This window comes from Pelophylax lessonae, assembly GCF_965119305.1.
Source record: "Pelophylax lessonae genome assembly, chromosome: 4".
Classification (NCBI taxonomy): domain Eukaryota; kingdom Metazoa; phylum Chordata; class Amphibia; order Anura; family Ranidae; genus Pelophylax; species Pelophylax lessonae.
Window position 1 is genome coordinate 554,197,261 of NC_138771.1, and position 22,691 is coordinate 554,219,951.

The 22,691-nt window shown below is 44.5% G+C and overlaps 1 protein-coding gene across 2 annotated transcripts in view; it reads right to left on the bottom strand.

The window, feature by feature from the left end:
• Positions 1-4,665: 4,665 nt before the first annotated feature.
• Positions 4,666-22,691, bottom strand: part of LOC309554358 (uncharacterized protein) — a 33,561-nt gene continuing 15,535 nt past the window's right edge. The window contains exons 2-4 of one of the 2 annotated variants that reach the window (XM_082256021.1): positions 10,938-11,070; positions 8,481-8,569; positions 4,666-4,968 (exon numbers count right to left, since the gene is read on the bottom strand). In XM_082256021.1, the coding sequence (XP_082112147.1) occupies positions 8,481-8,569; positions 10,938-11,070 (222 nt within the window). In that variant the 3' untranslated portion in view covers positions 4,666-4,968. Of the gene's footprint in view, positions 4,976-8,480; positions 8,570-10,937; positions 11,071-22,691 lie in introns of both variants that reach the window. The other variant, XM_082256020.1, reaches the window with a different exon arrangement.

The window sequence follows — 22,691 nt, forward strand, 5'->3', positions numbered from 1 at the left end:
GTGGGGGGGGGGGGGGGGTTAGGTCTGGAGATGTTCAGGATGGAGAGTGAGGGGGGGGGGGTCGGTAAATGATACATTCCTTCCTTTAGTGAACGAACAAGGTGATTGATAAATCACTCACCGTATTCATACTGAAGCAAAGTAAACTGTATTTATTATACTTCCGTTTTTGAATGAACAGGAGCCTCTGTCTGCTGTTCATTCATCTGTAGTACAGCTAAGGATGCAGAGAAAGGGATTGAAGAATCAGATTCTTCAGTTCTCTTTTTTTTTTCCCTCTTTCAAAAAGGTGAGATGTCAGGGGGTCTGTTTAGACCCCTGATATTTCAGCCAAACCCTCCAATAGCATTGTAAAAAAAAAAAAAATGAATTATACTTTAAACAATTTTTTTTAAAAATAATTAGCCTATTTTCATTACTTTCACACAGCAATAGCCACATTTTCAGAACAAAAACTGTTTGTTACACTGTACAGGCCGCAGCACTTATGTGAATGAGCCCCAAAACCTCCTTTACACACAGAAAATGTATTTATTAACTCAATACCATTTAAACTTTAAGATCTAGCAGAAATGTTGTAAGTTATGTTTGTGTCCACTAATAATGGTTGTAGTGTATTAGTGAACATATAGTTTTCATATTTTTGGGGGATCTTTCAGGTAGGCTGCATGTGGCCCCATGATTTCTAACAGCAGCCCTCCCCGACTCTGCATTCCGCATGTACTGCATGGGCTAGGTGATTGGATTATTATTATTTTTTTTTTTTTTTAATTCTTTATTTAGAGGTATGCCATAAAAAATTAAGAACAACACCACTACAAACAATCGCATGATAGTAAAAGAGATGCAGTCTACGTAGCACAGGGAACAACCATATGCAAAACAGACTATCACGGATCAACAACAAGTAATGTAACCTGGGTTCGTATGTCGTCTGTATTCATATGCAATGCTGCTGTAAACAACAGTTCGTGTGGAGGGTGGTCCAGCGCCACCCACCCGAGTGGAGGGGGACCGAAATCCCCGCCGGCATCTACCACATGGCCGGCAAAGGGGCCCACCAAATCTCCATCCCAAAGCGGGGAGGACCGCGGGACCAACCCCCCACCTTTTGTCCGGAGCACACCTTGTGACATTTTATAATTTACTAGAATGGAAAGGGCAAGCACAGTGCCCTAAAGCAGGAAAGAAGGGAAAAGGTAGAAAAGAGAGGAAGGAAGGAAAAGAAGAAGAAAGGTAGGAGGGAAGGGAAGGTAGGCAGAGAAGTGAAAGACAAAAAGAACAGAAGTGGGGGGTCCGCTCCGCCCCACCCACAGGCACGGCAAGCCAGTTAAGAGTAGGATAAGTAATCGTCGGACAAGTGAAAAAGGTCCCAGTGAATCCAACGTGTCTTGCGTCCCTCCACCTTGTCCCTTAGAGTTGCTGTAAGCTGTTCCATGTGCCGTATATCATTCACTCTGGTAAACCAATGAGAAATAGGGGGTGGCGTTTGTTGTTTCCACATGCTAGGTATACACACCCTAGCCACGTTCAGCAAGTGTTTCAGTAGTGATTTGCGGTACCTCTTGCTCGACATAGGTGTCAAGTTGAGGAGAACAGCAGCAGGGTCATCTAGTAGGGAGTAGTCGGTGAGTTTATGCACTATGTGTAGCACCTGTTGCCAGAACGGTCTAATCCTGGGGCATTCCCAAAAAATATGGAAAAGCGTACCCCTCCTGGAGACCGCAGCGCCAACAGGAATTGTCGTGTCCCGGGAAGATGGCAGATAGCACCGCTGGGGTACGATAGCACCGTGTCAGGATCTTGTATGAAGTCTCCTGATATTTGCTACATAGAGAAGATTTATGAGCAAAGAAAAGTATCTTGTTTTTTTGGTCCGTTGTGAACGTAGTGTTTAGGTCCCTTTCCCACTTAAGGAGGAACGAAGGGTCATGTTGGGAGGCCGTTGAAAGAAGTATAGAGTAGGAGATTGAAAGTGATTTCTGGATCGTTCCCTCGCCTAAACAGAGCTCTTCAAACTGCATTAACTGTCTACGGAATTAAGTATGATCAGGAAGGGATCTGAGAAAGCAGGAGAGCTGAAATGATTTCCAGTGTCCCATTGGCAAAGAACGGAATGAAGGGATTATTTCTAGAGGTTTTTGCCAGCCGGACGAGCTGAGAAATTGGGAAGCCCTAGCAACACTTGCTTCAGTATGGAGGCGAAAAGACCTATCCGAGAGTCCCGGGGCAAAATCAGGATGGCCAATGATCAGGGTCATGGGGGAGGGGAACGCCGTTGTCCCCGATAACCTGAAGTATCTTTTAAGTTCTGCTAAGGTGGCATCAACTAGAGAATGGGGGGGCACCCATCGGGTATAGGAGGAGCCCGCCCAGGGGAGACCTTCCACAGGAGCCGCCACCGCCTCCTGTTCCAAAGATACCCACAATTTAGGAGGGGCATGTCTACACCAGGCAATTACTCTGGTCATATGAGCCGCCGTACAGCATCTAGCGGGATCGGGGAGACCTACTCCACCAGCAAGTTTGGGGCGCTGTAGGAGTGAGTGTTTGAGGTACGGGTGTTTCCCTTGCCATACATATCTGATAAACGCTGATCGGAGTGTATGAAAGAACACTCAAGGTATTTTAACTGGTAGGGCTTGCAAGAGGTACAGGAGGCGTGGCGGTGATTGGATTATTAAGGGGTGCCAGGCGGCCAGTCCTAATGGAAGCCTGGTAATTCCAATTCCGTAGTGTTGTGCCTACAAGGCTGCGCCCTTCCACCTCACCTCAGGGTTAACCACACACACACACACACCAATGCAGCACTCATACCGAAGCCTGGTGCTTCCATAGTTAGACTTGCACGGCTGCACCCTTTCAACTCAGTGCGCCTTGATATTTACCTTCAAAGGCCTGCCTAATTGGATACAAGTGAAAGTGTTGTTTAGCTTTGACCTCATCTTATGTGGTTTGTGGTAAATCAAACAGAAAATTGTACAAAGTATGGCCAGCCTTTCACACATACGGTCCGATCAGATCCACCTGTCAGTTTTTCAGGCAGACCTGATCGGATGCCCCATGCATCCCTATGGGGCAGCGAATGTCAGTGGAGACCTCTCCGCTGACACCCGCGGCCGTCAAATCTGGACAGGCGGTCCGTTCTCATCAGATTCTACCATAGAGGACAGTGGGGATCTGACAGCTCCATCTCTGCACACAGAGCAGAGACGGAGCTGTCATCCGCCTGCTCAGCGGGGATCGGTAGATCGATCCCCCGCTGAGCAGAAAGGACTCAGTCGTCGGAACGGACCCATGTGAAAAGGGGCCTTAATCTGGCCCTCAAAGGGATTACTTTACATAGTTAGGTTAAAAAAAAAAAAAAAGTCAGGTTAAAAAAAAAAAAATTAGTGATCTAGCCAGAACCACCTCTGGAGGGAGTCTATTCCACATTTTCACAGCTCTTCCGGTGAAGAAACCTTTCCGTATTTGAAGACGAAATCTGTTTTCCTCTAGGTGTAAAGACTGCCCCCTTGTCCCCGGGGTTGACCGTAAAGTGAACAACTCAACACCAAGTTCACTATATGGACTCCATATGCATTTATACATGTTGATCATATCCCCTTTTAATATCCTTTTCTCAAGAGAATAAATTCAGTTCGTCTAATCTTTTCTCATAGCTGAGGTCCTCCATGGCTCTTATCAGTTTGGTTGACCTTCTCTACACTTTCTCCAGTTCCCAGATATCCTTTTTAAGAACTGGTGCCCAAAACTGAACTGCATATTCCAGATGAGGCCTTACTAATGATCTGTACAGTGGCAAAATTATATCTCTCTCTCTCTTTCTATGCCTCTGTTAATACAAGAAAGGACTTTGCTTGCTTTGGAAACAGCAGCTTGGCATTGCATACGCCTATGATCTACCAGAACACCCAGATCCTTCTCCGCTATGGATTCCCCCAGTTCTACTCCCCCTAGTATGTATGATGCATATTCACAGCCCCCAAGTGCATAACTTTACATTTATCAACATTAAACCTCATTTGCCACATAGTTGCCCTTGCAACTATGTGGCAAATGAGTTTGATGCAGTTGGCTAGCTTAAACATTATTGCAATACATGAAAAACAAAAAAATACCTGTTTTTACAAAAGTTTTCCCAATTAGGCAAGTATGTACAAAGGGTTTCCTTAAAAATTTTCAGTGTTCACATGTGGTCACACACAAATAGCATGTATATCTGTACATACAGAGACATGGATTTGAACAGAGTTCTATCTCAGTTTGTACAGATGAGACTAGCACACAGCTCCTGACCTGGTGACACGTTGTACATTCAGTGAAAACAATGAATCTGGAATGTTCCCTCCTGGCCTGGCACAGACTGTGCTATTGTTACACGTGCCCACTGGCCTCACCGATCGCAGCCCCCAGCTCATAATGCAATTCCCTCCTTACCACAGCCTCCATGTGGGGGAGAAGAAACTCATTCTTCCTTCACAGCTGGAGACAGAGTGGCATTCATAGCACATCTCCTCATAAGGAATCTGCACCTCAGTGAATGACAACTCAAAGTCTTTATTTACAACTATACAGAAGGAATGCAATAGTAACACTTTGCAGATGTACATCAAGTTCCTAGAAACAATCTAAAAATAAATACTAAAAGACAAAAAAAAAAAAAAAAAAAAAAAAGCAAATATACATATTTTTACACCTGCTCTGCAGGTAATACTGGAAACACTCTTCCATAGAACTCCTCCTGAAGGGCGAGAAGGGATGCTCTGCAGAGGACGACAGTGCCAGCTTAATCATACTCTTCACAGTCCTGTCAGGCACAGAAAAAAGGAAGGGACAGTCTGCAGAGCTGGAAGTGGCACAATGTGGGCCGAGGCAGCCAAGGGCCTGCAGCCTCATGCTCGCAATTTACAATCATACAACAAGAGGCTTCTGGGAAGGAGGGCTGGTCACGGTGCGTTTCTTCTTCTTCTTTCTCTTCCTGCTGAGTAGAGAACAAACAAACATTAAAAAAACTATATCCAATAAAATATAAATCCATATGCAATAAAAATATAATTCCATATTCATGGTACTATTGCTACATACAGTGCCTTGGAAAAGTATTTCATACCCCTTGACATTTTCCACATTGTCATGTTACAACCAAAAACGTAAAATGTTATTTATTTGGATTTTATGTTATAGACCAACATAAATTTTTTTTGCAAATCAAGATCTGAAAAGTGTGGTGTGCATTTACATTTAGCCCCACCTACTAATACTCTTTCACACAGACTCCGTTTTGCTTAGCGGGGTTAATTGATTTACTGAGCAGACAGATGACAGGTCTGTCTCTGCTCACTGTGCAGAGACGGACCTGTCAGAGCCCCGCTCTCCTCTATGGGGAGATCTGTTTTCATCCAATCCAATCCTCCAGACGGATGGAAAATAGGGTTACCAGCCGTCTGGATTTCACGAACAGGATCGGATAGCAGCAGACATGTCACCACTGACATCCGCTGCCCCATAGGGGTGCATGGAGCGTCCGATCAGGTCCGCCTGAAAAACTGACAGGTGGACCCAATTGGAAAGCCCGTGTAAAAAGGGCCTATATCTTTGTAGAACCACCTTGCGCTGAAATTACAGTTGTAGTCTTTGGGGATGTCTCTACCAGCTTGGCACATCTAGAGTGACATTTTTGCACATTCTATGCAATATAGCTCAAGCTCTGTCAGATTGGATGGAGAGCATCTGAACAGCAATTCAAGTCTTGCCACAGATCTCAATTTGATTTAGGTCTGGACTTTGCCTGGGCGATTCAAACACATGAATATGCTTTGATCTAAAGTACCATTCCATTGTAGCTTTGGCTGTATGTTTAGGGTCGTTGTCCTGCTGGAAGGTAAACCTCTGCCCCAGTCTCAAGTCTTTTGCAGTCTAACAGGTTTTCTAAGATTGCCCTGCATTTGACTCCATCCATCTTCCCATCAAGTCTGACCAGCTTCCCTGTCCCTGCTGAAAAAAAGCATCCTCACGACATGATGCTGCCACCACCGTGTTTCACGGTGATGTGCAGTGTTAATTTTCTGCCACACATAGCATTTTGCTTTTAGGCCAAAAAAGTTAATTTTTGCCCTCAACTGACCAGAGCACCTTCTTCCACGTGTTTGCTGACCCCCACATGGCTTCTTGCAAACTGCAAAACTGGACTTCTGGCCACTCTTCCATAAAGGCCAGATTTATGGAGTGCACAACTAATAGTTGTCCTGTGGACAGATTCTCCCACCTGAGCTGCAGATCTCTGCAGCTCCTCCAGAGTTACCATGGGCCTTTTGGCTGCTTGATTAATGCTCTCCTTACCCGGCCTGTCCGGTTAGGCGGACAGTCATATCTAGGTAGGTTTGCAGTTGTGCCATACTCTTTCCATTTTCGTAGATGATGGATTGAACAGTGCTCCGTGACATGTTCAAAGCTTGGGATATTTTTTAGAACCTAAACCGGCTTTAAACTTCTCCAGAACTTTATCCCTGACCTGTCTGGTGTGTTCCTTGGCCTTCATCGGCCTGCTGTTTGTTCACTAAGGTTCTCTAAACAAACCTCCGAGGGCTTCACAGAACAGCTGTATTTATAATGAGGATTAAAATTACACACAAGTGGACTCTATTTACTAATTAGGTAACTTCTGAAGGCAATTGTTTCCACTATTTTGGTTAGGGGTATCAGAGTAAAAGGGGCTGAGCACAAATGCATGCCACACTTTTCAGATATTTGAAAAACATTTTGTAAACTATTTATCATTTTCCTTCCACTTCACAATTATGTGCCACTTTGGGTTGGTCTATTTTACATAAAATACATTTTTGGTTGTAAAATGACAAAATGAGGAAAACCTTAAAGGAGTATAAATACTTTTCAACCCACTGTAGTACAACTGAGCCAAGTACATTAACAAAGAACCAATTCATACACTGACTGCTATTCATTTTACACAAGGAGTAAAGAACCAAGCGCAAAAATCAAATAACCCAGACCTACCAATCAGAATTATTTTACTAAGGTCAGGCTTGTACAAGAGAGATTATGATTATTGCTATGGCTTCTACATGATCTGCTTCTTGCGCCGCTTTACTGTTTGCTTTAAGATAATCATACATTACCAGAGTTTTTATCCAGCCTGAACAAAAGAAATTAACAGATTCTTTGCAAAACAGCAAAGATGCACAAGTCTCCCATAGCACATATTCCACTGTCTGTCTGAATCGCTGAACAGTGACTGGATGCAGGCTCTGCTCGCCCAACCATTTTTCACCCCTGGCTTCCTTGAGTTTTTCAATTTAAGGATGCTGGCTGGAGTAGTGCCAACAGGACCACCCATTGACCAAATTTTATCTGGATCATTAGGAACTGGAACAATTTGGTCATTGTATGGCCAGCTTAACTCACCACACCTCTCTAATATATACTTGGCTTTTTTACGGATGAAAGAAATCTGCATCAAGGATAGGCTTCCACTATGCGGGGGGGTTGTGGGTATCGCAAGGTAGCCAAGGTCCTGCCGTTTTGCAAAGAAAGAAGAATCTATTAGATTTCTTTTGTTTGCTTTTTGCCACTGTGGTTACATCACCCTCTGTGGCAGTGGCGTAGCGTGGGGGGTGCAGCCAGTCATCTCGCACCTGGCGCAACATTTAGGGGGGCGCAAAATTATTCCCTTGCCATCCCGAGGGTCTGTGCTGCAGCTTGTTGCCTCCCCCGGACCCCTACACCTCCGTTGAGGCATTAGGGCATTCCTCTCAGCGGCACCCTATTCCAGCTGCCCCAGGGCTCCTTTGGTCCAGTCTGCCCCTCTGGTGTAGCCTGTGAGGGGGAGGGGCAGTGCTCTGAGCAGTTATGGCCATGGGAGGGAGAGGTGCAGTGGCTGCTAGCTGACCTCCCGGTGGCAGGGATACCAAGGAGTGGCTTAATGGCGGGGGCTCCTACAATAATGCCTGCCCGCTGCTGGGGAGAGCTCCGATCGAATGGACAATGATGGATCCACCATCTGCATCGTACTGTGTGTGGAGGATGGGGGTTGAGTAGTGTAGGAAGTAGGTGTGTAAAGTAGGTCAGTGTAATGGTTCAGGAAGGTCAGTCAGCGTAGGGGTCAGGTAGGTCAGTGTAGTGGTCAGGAATGTCAGTGTAGGAATCAAGTAGGTCAGAACTACTGTACTAGTGGAAGGGAGTGCTACAAGTCCCCGGGTTAGGGGGGCGCAAATGACTTACCTGTCCCGGGTGAGACAACCCACGCTACACCCCTGCTCTGTGGTCCCACTGTATGTAAGAAAGTAGCCATCCTCTCTTGCTTGCTGTCATGATGGACTATGGGACTAATGGTGTGCATACAGCAGTACGCATTACCACCACTAACATGCACTGCTCATTCCAAAGCAACAGACATGAGGGGGAAAAGGAAAGGTCTGGCTATGATCTGAATAAATGAGGCAATCCCTTACTCTATACACTCACTTAGTCGGTGGCGACACCATGCATTTCCATAAGATTGCATACAGGCCGAGCAGGAACATTATGAAGATACCGGCAGCTATCAGACCTGCAAAGACCATTAAGGGAATGAATTAGATAAATGAGAATACGGAATTCTAATCACAGAAATACAAATACATTTGCTACATTTGCAGAATTAAAAGAATGCCAAATTCAAGTTGCATCTATTCAGAATTTACTCTGTCAGACTAGTACATAATGAAGTGGGATTGGTTCCCAACAGTCACTGCACAAAAAGTCAGCACTCTTCTGCAGACACAGCTTAAGCTGGTCATAGATGGATTAAAATTCAGTAGTTTCAGCAGGGAACGGCTACATTTTGACCCATGTGTAGCTGTTCCTGTTCGAAACAAGTCGATCCCTAAAACTTATCGATCAGTTACCGCAGCCAATAATCTAATGCTGCTAATCAATGTATTCTGGCAGTGCAGAGTCCTGCGGTCAGAATACAATGTCCTCCTGACGAGTTGGATTCCTCCATTCACCTTTCTTCTTTGCATGGAGAAGTCAGTTTATGTTCGTTCAGCCACCTATGGCCAGCTTTAAGCTGGATACACACTATACAATTGTCTTTAGATTTTTTCCCTTTAGATTTACCAAAACCATATAATATGAGGTCAAACCTAAACACTTTCAATGTGTATGCAATCAGGCAGGCCTTTGCACTGCATAGTTGAAGGTAAATCTAAAGGAAATCTACCAACAAAAGTTGTATAGTGTGTATCCAGCTTTAGAGTCAAGCATCAATTCATACTTGAGTGCATTTTTGCAATAAAAAAATCAGGGGGGAAAAAAAAAAAAAAAAAACACACCACACCACCCTGGAAAGGTCTTCCCAAAAGGACATCTAATTTCAGGTATTCAGCAGCATGAGAAATCATTTTTTTTTAATGGCCATGTGCAGTGCTGTATTTTGGCCTAGGCCAACAAGGCCCAGGCCTAGGGCAGCACTTTGCAGTGGGGCAGCAAAAAAGCCGACCCCCCTCCACCTGAGACTCTATTGGCCACTGGTTGCTAGAGCCACTTCTCTCACACCCCCCTCTCTCACCTACCCCCCCCCCTCTTTCCGTGTCATCCCCCCTCTCTTTGTCTCATCCCCCCTCCCTCTCTGTCTCTCATCCCCCCTCTCTCTCTCTGACCCCCCCTCTCACCTACCCCCCTCTTCACTCCCTCTCTCTATCCCCCACTCTCATTTCACCTCTTTCATCCCCCCCCCCTCTCTCTCTCTGACCCCCCCCTCTCTCTCTCTCTCTCACACACCCACTCTCACCTACCCCCCTCTCTCTCTCTGTATCATCATCATCCCTCTCTCCCTCACCCCCCTCCCTTTCTCTCACCTCTCTCATCCCCCCTCTCTTATCCCCCCCACTCGCATCTCCCCTCTTTCATCCCCCCCTCCCTATCTCCCCCCTCTCTCTGACCCCCTCCCTCTCTGATCCCCTCTTTCATCCCCTCTCTCTCTCTCTCTCCCACCCCTCTCACCCCCCCCCCTCGTGAGATCTCAGGGGTTCATGCTTGTAGTCCTTCAATTTTGGAGGGAGTCACATCCTTTAAAAAAAAGGAATGGGGCCAATTTTACTTGGGGGGGGCACCCAATTTTAGTCTTGCCTAGGGCAGCACAAAACCAAAATACACCACTGGCCATGTGTCTGTTTTGTGGAGAATCCTACCACCTCCTATCCCAGACATACAGCAGGTAATAAAGAATACTTCTCACTTCCTTTTCAATGACACAACAGGAAGAGGGAAATCTCTTCAATAGGGATACATAAAAACCTTAGGCTTTATTAACACCTGAGCATTTCATAGCTTAAAGCTATGAAAACACTCAACATAAAAAAAACAAAAAAAAAACACACGTTTTAATAGGTGCCAGTTCACATCTGAGTGCTCAAGTACCTTTCGCTTACATGCCTGGGTCTTAAAAAAAAACAAAAAAAAACAGGAGCTTATTTTCAGGAAGATATGGACATCTTGACCCCAAAGACTTCAATTGGAAGTCTATGGAACCAAAAAAAGTTGTTCTTGTATGGCCAATCACTCCTAAAACATGCAGGACCATAAAAAAAAAAAAAAAAAAAAACCCACACGTCGAAATGCCCTTACACTCAAGTGTGAATCGTGAACAGTTAGTTGGTATAACATGGGTAAGGGTTTCAACCTCTGTAGGACATTTCACAGCCAGACCAAGCAGGTTCTAGCTTTTGAACATACACAGAAATAAAAATGATTATATATTAGTTTACACATAAAGAACACCTGGTCAATGAACCACCAAGTTATATTTTACAAGGGCATGGGAGTAAAAAACAACTACTATTATGCCCTATGTATTTATTAAAAAAACAGTGCCACCACTACATATTGAGACAATGTCAACCTCTCAAACTTAGCACAGTCCAATGTTGGCTCACCTGGTATTAGCCCGTTTGTGGGTCCTTCTGGAATACCGCCCTCATTTGTAACATTAGGGGGAGACCTCCAATCTGTGGAAGCTGTATGCAAATCACCATATCTAAAATCTTCAGAACGGTTTATAGAACTCCCCTATGAAAAATAAATAAAATGTGATAAAAACCAGTCTCAAAGTTGGCCGATGAAAATTCTTACTTGACATGAATGAGAAACTACCCTCCTTTTCCATGAATGAAAAACCTTACTCCTAATCTCCCTCTTGTGACTTGAGGTCTAGGCAAAAATATGGATTCTGCAGACACTGGTTGGTTCTAATCATTCAAGATTGTCCCATAGACTTGCAGTAAGTTGAGAAGGTCAGTTACAAATACAAGGGAAATTGAAGGAGCAATTTTAGGAATTTGGAAACCATTTCAGCAAGTTAAAATTATGTCTCTTCGTGGATGCCATTACATGGATGTGCTGAGGCATACATGGTTTTCTGCACTGCCCAGAATTAAACCAATTGGTAAACTAAGTGAAAGGTAAACTTCCGCAGTCACAAATAGCGAGCAGGCTCTATATTGCAAAAGAGACATGCAATGTCTCTTCTGCAATAAGATGCACCCATCTGCCAGCTTGCTGTCCTCTCCAGCATGTAACCTGAGCTGCGCCAACCTGAATCCCCCATCCACACATTAGATCTGGATGGGGGAATCCTCCCGCTGTGTCCCGGCTTCCCCGCCATCAACATACACTGATCAGCACTTAAGTAAAAAAAATTCCAACCGTATGGTGGTACAGAATTCAACAGTAGATAGACTTCTGTTTAACCACAGTGCCCATACATAGATCGAAATTTGGACTCCTCTATGGGCAGCTTAACACAGGCCCTGTACAGTAGTCACCCCTAAGGCGTATGCTTCCAAGTTCACAAGCTGCCTCCCAAAAAGCTTATGTAAATAAAGACTTTCTGAAAGTCAGTATTTGCAAAGGGCTAGGCATGCCTCACCCACACTTGCCCCACAGACAGTGCTTGGTTCTAGTGGTAGTCAGTCAGACACCAATCCCCCATACCCAGAAGTTTGGGTTTTTCCTGTTCAAGTATTCCACTGGGGGAGGCAGGTTGTACTATAAGCAACACATGCCTACTGTACAGCACCTGCGTTTAGGTTGTTGTGGACAACTGCTCAACACAGTTTGCCTTATTCAGATAAATTGCTGATGGTCTACTGATCCGAGCAGTGGGAAGTAAATCAAATTGACAAAAAAATACAAAAAAAAAAAGTGTTAAAATGCCAGGTCCCACACTATACTAGGTTGTGTCTCCTGCCAGCCGCGATGCCACTGTGGTTTCCTATAGGGACGTAGGGGCCCAGCAACAGGAGCCAGTGTGCAGTGGAGGCCGCTGATGCTACTGGACTATATCAGATTTGAAGATTCTCCCCAAGGCTGAAACTCCTGAGAAAAGCTATTTTTCATTCTACAGAGGTACTTTAGGATTGGCTGCTATGGGTCATTGTACATTCTTGACCTATTTGCCAGAGTTGTTCTACTTTAGATGGAACATTAAAGATTAGCTAAACCCTGTCCTCAATACACATGTTGTAGGGTGGAAGAAGTTAAACCCACAAACGCTTTTTTTTTTCCTTCACCACAACTACTATTACTTTATACTGGCTTTTAAAAATTTACAAAAGAAACCATTTAGATTAAAGGTTTAGCGCTGGGAGACTTTTTGATAGACAAGAAGTACATTGGATATAGAACCTAATAGATCAGACCAAAATGAGGGACAAATGAGGAGGAAAGAAGGACAAATTTTGTATTTTTTTTTTCCAAATCAGGGACAGTTGGGAGCTATGCTTTTTATTCAGCGGTCACTGATTTAGTTTGATTTGTCTGCTGGGCCAGGGCTTTTAGAAAGATGAAGCTGCTGCAGGTCGCAAGCGCCATGGCTGTTGGCTTCAAGCAAAGCAAGAGGACTCTATTCTTCCATAAAAGTGGCAGTATAGTTAAAGCAGTGTGTGCTTCCACAAATAACCTGGTGAGGCCAAGTGAGAGTTGAACTATTCACAGCAGATAAGGACAAGTTGGAGTATCCCCCTATTCCCTTCTGCTAACAAAGTTCCACAATAAATACAAAAACCAAAATCACCAACCTTCCAATTTAATAAGCATAGCCACATGAGCTCTCCGATGAATTTCAACATCCATTTGGGCTAGACTAGTTGGCAGCTCTTATCTACTGAACTTTGCTCTTTCCATACTAAACTAGGTCAAACTGACACAGTACACTGAAAATGCTTGCATCAATTGTGCACGCTAGACATATCTGCTCTTACAGTACAATGTACATCAAACTCATCAGTTCATTTTTTTGGTTTATTTGATAACATAGCATACTGTTCTCTCTTTCATTAACAGAAACCCTGAACTTTCCTCAGTTGCGCAGCATCGCCTTATCTCTCCATATAACCCAGCTTCTGCAAAGCGAAGTGGAAAAAAAAAAAAAAAAAAGTCTATTAGACCTCAGGCACACTGGGTGTTTAGCTCCTGCTCCTCAGATTCTGCGGTTATGGCACAGATGCACTGTCCAGCACTGCTAGCAAACAGCCTCAAACTACGACAAGCTGGAAAATGCAGAGGTTGGGAGGTGTACCGAGTGGTAAAAAATGTTTAAGGCTGAGGAACAGTGGAGGCCGGTGTGTTGGGGACGCAGGGATGCCGCCCCCTCTATCCATGCGTCTGGGGCGCCGGACGCATGGAGTTCAATAGGGCTTTTTGTTTTTTCATCACCTGGTTAGAGCCAGAGGCTCCAATAGGGCGGTGCAAAGGGTTGACCCGGGGCGCAGAGCAGTGCGCCCCAACTCCACCCATTGTGTGACAATAACGAATAAAAATTCGCCATCGTCACGCGGATCCTCCTCCCGGCCAATCAGGGAGTGGGTCTAATACCTGATTGGCTGCAAGGCAAACCCCATTCCATTGGCCGAGAAGGAGACGGGAGGACCCGAGGAGACGCGCCGGGGGACTGAGGAGAAGCCGTGCTGCCGCCACTGCTGCTGCCGATGATCCAGGTAAGTGCACTGGATTGAAGGGGGCACGCACGCTGGTCACTCTGCAGTGAAAGGGGGCACGCACGCTGGTCACTCTGCAGTGAAAGGGGGCACGCACGCTGGTCACTCTGCAGTGAAAGGGGGCACGCACGCACGTCACTCTGCAGTGAAAGGGGGCACGCACGCACGTCACTCTGCAGTGAAAGGGGGCACGCACGCACGTCACTCTGCAGTGAAAGGGGGCACGCACGCACGTCACTCTGCAGTGAAAGGGGGCACGCACGCACGTCACTCTGCAGTGAAAGGGGGCACGCTATACCTTAATTACTGAAGGCCCCTTTCACACTTTTGCGACCTCAAAGTCACGCAATGGTTTACAGCGTTTTGCCGCAAAGCAATGCCCATTACATTTTTCTGTTTGCGCCCCCCCCCCAAAAATTTTGAGCACCAGCCGCCACTGCCGAGAAACAAATGCCCAAATGCAGACTTTTGGATGTCCTTTGGCAAATTTGGCCCCAAGGTTAGTGCCACTCAGTACACCATCCAGCTGGCACATTTCTCAGCCTCTCAGACTAACAGCGTGAACGAAAGTCAGAATCTGAGGCAGAGAGGCTAACCAGCCAGTGTGAGGCCTTAAAAGTTAATGGAGTTCATGATATCTCAGTTGTCCGACTGCTTCCCACCACTCATATGGAAAGTATGTAGACGAGCACCATCAGCCAGCTCCTGAGGCAGGTTCTGCTCCGGTGTGGTGCCTGAGGGAGGTGTCAGTTGGTCACATTGTGGGTTACAGCACTGCATTTACTTGTCCTGCTCTTCCCAACTATGTAGATTTTCAGGTTTTCCTGCTGTGTGTGCTTGCCTGAGGAGCACAGGAATTTCAGGAGGAGGTTGGATAGCAGATTCCCCAGCTTGTCCAAACCAGCACATCACATCTATGGACAAACAACACAAATGCAATCTCACACTTTCAGAGAATTAGCTTGAAATGAAGAAATTGTAGGAGCGATTGGAGCCATGAGAAACCGGTTTTTGATACGCAAGGCTTTCTGTATGTGAGAAACAGCATGGAGTCTGCAGTCAGTGGGTTTTAAAATGCTTTGGTTACAGGGGTGCGGGTGTATTTATTAATTATGGAGGCCCCACAGCATAAAGGAAAAAAAAGAACAAATTTCTCCGTAAATTCTATACAGGGCATGGACAAATGTCCCACTGCGGCGATTGTGTGGTTGCATCTGATAAGGTACAGCCAGTGTTCAGACAACAATTTTCCTCCTGGCTCCTTCAAGGATGTCAGGCGGAGGGGGCCGACAGGCCCACCCACTACGTGAATTTTAGCTGGGTCATCAGGAACTGGCCAAACATCATAGTGTATGACTCGCTTTACAGGAAACACAGCATTCAGCTGGTGGAACTGATATGAACGTGATGCCAAACTCGTTTTTATAAAATAAAAGCATTAGCTTAACCACTTGCCCTCCAGAAGGTTTTACCCCCTTTGTGACGAGGACATTTTTGCTATTCAATACTGTGCTACTTAACCGGTTGCCGACCGCCGCACGACTATATACTGCGGCGGTCAGCCCCGGCCAGGCAGAGTGACGTATCGATACGTCACTCGCCTGTCACTGACTTGCGAGCCTATTGCGGGCGCGCGCCCGCCGCGGCTCGTTCACAGACAAGTCAGTGCGTGTGACCGGCGGACTCTATGTCCGCCAGTCACACTGCGATCGCTCCTGTGAAGGGAGAAAGACAGAGCGGCTTGTGTAAACAAGCTGCCTGTCAGTTCTCCCTGTGTAAAAGTAAAGATCTGACCGTTCTACTATGTAGAACTGTTGATCTTTGCTTTTACACCAATAGCAATGTCCCTGCACAGTTAGAATCACGCCCCTAGGACACACTTAACCCCTCCCTGTCCAATAAAGTTAACCCCTTCCCTGCCAGTGTCATTTTTGCAGTAACAGTGCATATGTATAGCACTGATTACTGCAGTAATGTCACTGGTACCCCCAAAAGTGTCAAAAATGTCAGTCAAGGGTCCGATCTGTCCGCCGCAATGTCGCAGTACCGAAAAAAAAAAAAAAAAAAAAAAAAAAAAAAAAAAAAAAAAAAAAATCGCAGATCGCCGCCATTACGCGTTAAAAAAAACACACCAAAAATCTTTCCCCTTGTTAGTAAACGCGATAACTTTTGCGCAAACCAATCAAAATACGCTTTTTGTGATTTTTTTTACCAAACATAGGTAGCATCAAACAAATTTGCCGAAAAATGTTAAAAAATTTTGATTTTTACATTTTTTTTTGGGGAATTTCATATAAAAAAAAAAAATGTGAAAAATTGATATTTTTGCAAAATTTACGCTCTTTTTTTGTTTATAGCGCGTGATAAAAAAAAAAAAAAAAAAAAAAAAAAAAAATCGCAAAAAAACCCGGGTCCTTTAGCAGCCAAATCCTCTGGGGCTTAAGTGGTTAAACTGCCAATTGCTCAGTCATACAACATTATACACAAATTAAATGTATATCTTTTTTTTCACACAAATAGAGCTTTCTTTTGGTGGTAATTTTTCACTACTGGGTTTTTTACTTTTTTGCTATAGAAACTAAAATACCCAATATTTTGAAAGACCAGAATTTTTCTTGGTTTTGTTTTTAAAATTTTGCAAATAACTAATATTGTCTTCATAAATTTAGATAAAAATGTGTTTTACTATATTTGATTAAAATTACCCAAATCTGTATAAATTTAGTCTGTGTGACAGTTTTAGAGTCTACAAACTATGGTATATACTATATATTTCAATATTGATCAATCTTGATGTGCTGACGGCCTCTCATTTCTTGAGAACCTTAAAATGGCAGGGCAGTACAAATACCCCCCAAATGACCCCTGTTGACATGCTTTCTGCAGACATGCTGTGATTGGCAACAGTTAATCACATGGGTACAGGGTGTCCAGTACCACATAACTGTGGGCCAATCACAGCTTCACAACAGAAAGCAAGCAAGTTTGAAGCCACCACACCACTCTGCACCTCCACAGAAGCAATCCTGAATGGAAACTATTCATGATGGTTTGTTTACATTGTAATCATGTGATCACTATGCCCAATCCTTGCGATCACATGATACCCTGGCTGCTCACAGCAGCCATGTACTGAGTTTCATGATCTGCTGAGTTTCACCCGACACTCCCTAGTGTGCATGTGTCGGGCAATGAAGCAGGCCTGGCTGTGCTGCATGTCCGCAGCAAAACTATGGCAACTACTGCAAAAAAAAAAAAAAAAAAAAAAAAAAAAAAAAAAAAAGGTAGAACGTACCTTCTGTCTCTCCCCTCATTTGTTTCATCTCTCAAATGCACTTTTTTCCTGCTGTGCCCATACTGGCAGCACTCTGGCGCTTCTGCTGACAGCTGTGGCTCTCACAGTAAAGGGATCCTGTCATTTACCCACCCTTTCCTCTCATCGATGTGCTGGTGTGAACATCAAACCCCCCCCAGAGGTCCCGAAGAGACTCAGACATTATGGCAGGAAGAGCTCACTCTTGGATTATCCAATATGTGCAAGAACCAAACGTGGACTTCCTACAGGGCTTATTCATACGGGTGATTAAATGCTGTACCATGAACAACAAGCCTATCTGCACTGAATAGGTTTTTGCACATAGCAGTCTGTTCAAAGCAAGACAGTATGCGGCTGTACGCTGACTAAGATCCAACCACATGTGTACAGGTATGGCTGTGTACCCCAAGATGCAGCCTGCATAGCTCCCAACTGTCTGATTTCCAGGGACTGTCCCCGTTTCTGAAACAAAGTCCCTCTTCCTCCTCATTGGTCTCATTTTGGTCTGATCTGTACAGTTGAATATATATATTAAATGCACATTTCAGCTTTCAAAAAAAGTGTTTTCCAGTGCTAAACCTTTTATTCAATTTTTAAATTGCTACATTTGTAAATTTCAAAAGACAATATAAAGGAATAGTTTTGGTAAAAAGCTCTTGTGGGTTTAACTTAATTTTTTTCGTAGAATTTTCCTTTTAAAGGGGGCGTGGCAGGGGGTGTGTCCTATGCCAACATACTTTTGCCGATAGGTGTCAATGATTCTCATCTAAAAAAGATGGGGAGGTATGAGACTGTCACTTCAGGACATTTTTTTTTTTTTTTAACCATGTGTTCCGCTTTCTGCTCATGTGACTGGGCCATAACTTTGAACTTTAACCACTTGCCTACAGTGCACTTTCACCCCCTTCCTGCCCAGACTGATTTTCAGCTTTCAGCGCTCTCACACTTTGAATGACAATTACTCAGTCATGCAACACTGTACCCATAAAAAAATTGTGTCCTTTTTTTCACACAAATATAGCTTTCTTTTGATGGTATTTAATCACTACTGGGTTTTTTATTTTTTGTGCTATAAATAAAAAAAGACTGAAAATATTGTGAAAAAACGCATTTTTCTTTGTTTCTGTCATAAAATTTAGCAAATGAGTAATTTTTCTTCACAAATGTTGGCCAAAATTTATACTGCTACTTATCTTTGGTAAAAATAACCCAAATAAGTATATATTATTTGGTCTTTGTGAAAGTTATAGAGTCCACAAGTTATGGTGCTAATCATTGAAAATTGATCACACTTAACCACACCTGATGTACTGAAGGCCTATCTCATTTCTTGAGACACTAAAAAGTCAGGAAAGTACAAATACCCCCCAAATGACCCCTTTTTGGAAAGTAGACATTCCAATGTATTTAATAAGGGGCATGGTGAGTTTTTTGAAGTTGTAATTTTTTCCCACAACTCTTTGCAAAATGAAGATTTTTTTTTTTTTTTTTTTTTTTTTTTTTTTTACAAATTGACGTATTAACAGGTTATTTCTCTCACACAGCATATGTATACTTGCAACTACACCCCAAAACACATTCTACTACTCCTCCTGAGTATGGCGATACCACGTGTGAGACTTTTTCACAGCTTGGCCACATACAGAGGCCTAACATCCAAGTAGCACCGTCCGGCATTCTAGGAGCACAAATTACACATATAATTTCCTGACAACCTATCGCACTTTTGAAGGCCCTGGAGCACCAGGACAATGGAAACCCCCATGACCCCATTTTGGAAAGCAAAACAGCCCAACGTATAATTTTTGAGGCATAATGAGTCTTTTGAATATGTCATTTTTTTCCACAAGTTTTTGGAAATGTGGAAAGAAAATGAAAACACTTTTTTTTTTTTTTTTTTTTTTACACAAAGCTGTCCATTTATGCAATATTTCTAACACATAGCATGTACATAGCAAAAATTGCACCCCAAAATACATTCTGCTATTCCTCCTGAGTATGGCGATACCACATGTGTAACACTTTTACACAGCCTAACCACATACATAGGCCTAACATCCAAGTAGCACTTTTCACAAAAGTTGTCCATTTATCCACTTTAAGACTGGGCCTATTTTTGACACTTGGTGTTTACAAGCTAAAATCATTTTTTTTTGCTAGAAAACTACTTAGAACCCCCAAACATTATATATTATTTTTTAGCAGAGACCCTAGAGAATAAAATGGAGATCATTGCAATATTTTTTATCACACCATATTTGCGCAACAGTCTTCCAAGTGCAATCTTTTTGAAAAAAATTCACTTTTTTGAACTAAAAAATAAGAAAAAACAGTAAATTTAGCCCAATTTTTTTCCATAATGTGAAAGATAATGTTATGCCGAGTAATTAGATACCCAACATGTCATGCTTCAAAATTGCGCATGCTCACAGAATGGCGCCAAACATTGGTACTTAAAAATCCCCATAGGCAACATTTTAAAAATTTCTGCAGGTTACCAGCTTAGAGTTACAGAGGAGGTTTAGGGCTCAAATTATTGCTCTCGCTCTAACGATCGCGGAGATACCTCACATGTATGGTTTGAACACCGTTTACATATGTGGGCGGGACTTGCGTATGCGTTTTGCTTCTGCGCGCGAGCTAACGGGGACAGGGCGCTTTAATTTTATTTATTTTTACACAGTTTAAAAAAAAAAAATAAAAAAAGTTTTGATAATTGTTATTCCTATTACAAGGAATGTAAACATCCCTTGTAATAGAAATAGGCATGACAGGTCCTCTTTATTGTGAGATCTGGGGTCAAAAAGACCTCACACCTCACAACTACACAAAAAAAAGAAAAAAACAAAAAACAAAAAAGCGGCCCTTTAAACCGGTTGCTAGGCAACGTCTTTTGACGTAGCTCCGGTCCTCCAAGACCATAGATTCGAGTGAGGGCCATCTTGCCCTCACTCAACTTCCTGTCTGAGGATCCGGGACCGGATAATTTTCCCCGCTGCCGGCGGGTCCGGTAAGCTGGGAAAACGTCTGGGACGCGGCAGGAGGGGGCACCTCTTCCCCTGCACCGTAAGGGTAATTCCGCAGCGAATCTACCACCCTTATCTGAAAGCCGACCGCCCGCCGTTTCAAAAAAATACCGGGGTTATGGCAGCTATCTGCTGCCATAACCCCAGTATTTAGCTTTAAATGGCCGACGCATATAGTCGTTAGGCGGTCGGTAAGTGATTGCATGTATATGGCAAACAGGTGACGATGACTGATGGGGTGACAGGTGACAATCGACGATCACTGATGGGGTGACAAGTGACGATCACTGACGGGGTGACAAGTGATTGATGGGGTGACAGGTGACGATGACTGACGGGGTGACAGGTGACAATGATTGACGGGGTGACAGGTGACAATGATTGACGGGGTGACAAGTGACAATGCTTGACGGGGTGACAAGTGACAATGCTTGACGGGGTGACAAGTGACAATGCTTGACGGGGTGACAAGTGACAATGCTTGACGGGGTGACAAGTGACAATGCTTGACGGGGTGACAAGTGACAATGCTTGACGGGGTGACAAGTGACAATGCTTGACGGGGTGACAAGTGACAATGCTTGATAGGGTGACAAGTGACGGGCGATGGTGCACGGCGGTACTGATGGCAGTCTCTGGTGACCGGTGAACTTTAGGCTATGTCCACATGTGAGCGTAGCGATCGCGGGCAGAATCACTGCGATTCTGCCCGCGATCCAGAAATCATTGCAAATCGCGGGACGCCTGTGCATTGCAATAGCACCCCAAACGCTGTGCGATGTTGCAGCGATTTCCTCCTGCCGAATCGAGGTAACATCGCACAAACAACGCATGATGCCCCAAAGAAGCTCTTGTACCTTTTTTGGGCATCATGCGTTGTTTGCGCGATGTTACCGCGATTCGGCAGGTGGAAATCGCAGCAACATCGCACAGTGTTTGGGGTGCTATTGCAAATCACGGGCAACGCACAGGCGTCCCGCAATTTGCAATGATTTCCGGATCGCGAGCAGAATCACTGCGATTCTGCCCGCGATCGCTACGCTCACATGTGAACGTAGCCTTATGGGTGTCAATTTCTGGGCACTGATGAGGTGACTGTTGGGTGACAGGTGCAATTGGGGGGGCTGAGGACTGTGTGGGGACCTTTATTTGCGTGCTTTTACATTTGACATGTGTACACAGAGCAGTAACTCACTATTTCTAGCTCTGCTCTCCTCACACTGGAAACTGTATGAGGGGAGACGAGCTAGTAACAGTGAGTTACTGCTCTTTGTTTACATTTTGTGATCAGCTGTGAATGGATTCACAGCCGATCACTTAGTAAACAGTCATTGTCAGTGACTGTTTACTACTGCCGGTTACAGCTGTGTTCCTACGGAACACAGCGCCACCGACATGACCGCGCTGCGCGCTCCGGATCGCGCATGCGCGGTCATCTTCCGGGCTGCTGTACTGTGATCGGCTGTGTCATTGGAACACAGCCGATCACGTGGGAAACAGCCATGCCCATTGGCTGTTTCCCCCCTGCCGGTGACCGGCTGTGTCCCGGGGACACGCCGACACCGGCAGTGCACGGCGGCGCGCACGCCCTGCATTCCTGGATCACGTCATGACGTCTTCCCAGGATAATGGCCGCACCGTCCCGCCTTCATATGACGGTGGGCGGCAAGTGGTTAAAGAGGAGTGCCAGCCATTTTTTTTTTTTTTTTTTTTAACTAAAAATACCCCTAGAATAGTCCTTGTTTGTGCATTTAAACAAGGGTATTCTCTAACCTGTCCCCTGTACCTGCAGGATGAGTTACTTACCTTGTGAAGGTCTTGTCCAGCGCTGCCAACTGTGGTGTGGGCAGCTGAAGCCGCAGTGTCCCTCTTCCTGGATTTCGGAGTCCCAGAATGCTATACCTCGTCACTTCCGGGTCAGGCGCGTCATCCCACAGCTGGTTCTGTGCATGCCCAGAAGCTGTTCTCAATCATTCAGTAGGGAATGACGCGCCTGCACCGGAAGTGACGAGGGACACCGGTGCAGACGCATTGACTCCTGGGATTGATGGCGCTCATCTCCCAGGAGTCAATGCAAAGGAGGAAATGATGTCGGCAGCCGTGGCCGCATAAGGAGGAAGTGGAGGGAAGGGAAGATATTTTTCATTAAAAATAAGGTAAGTGAAAAAAAAAAAAAATTATCCAATTCGTTTTTAGAATGTGTTAATGCTATGTATGGTTTTAAGTTGAAAATTAGGGTGTAACTCTGCTTTAAATGGAGAAAACATTTAACAATTGCAAGTAATGGGCCATACACACTAAGATTTTCTGAAGACTTTCCTTTAGATTTACCAAAACCATATAATATGAGGT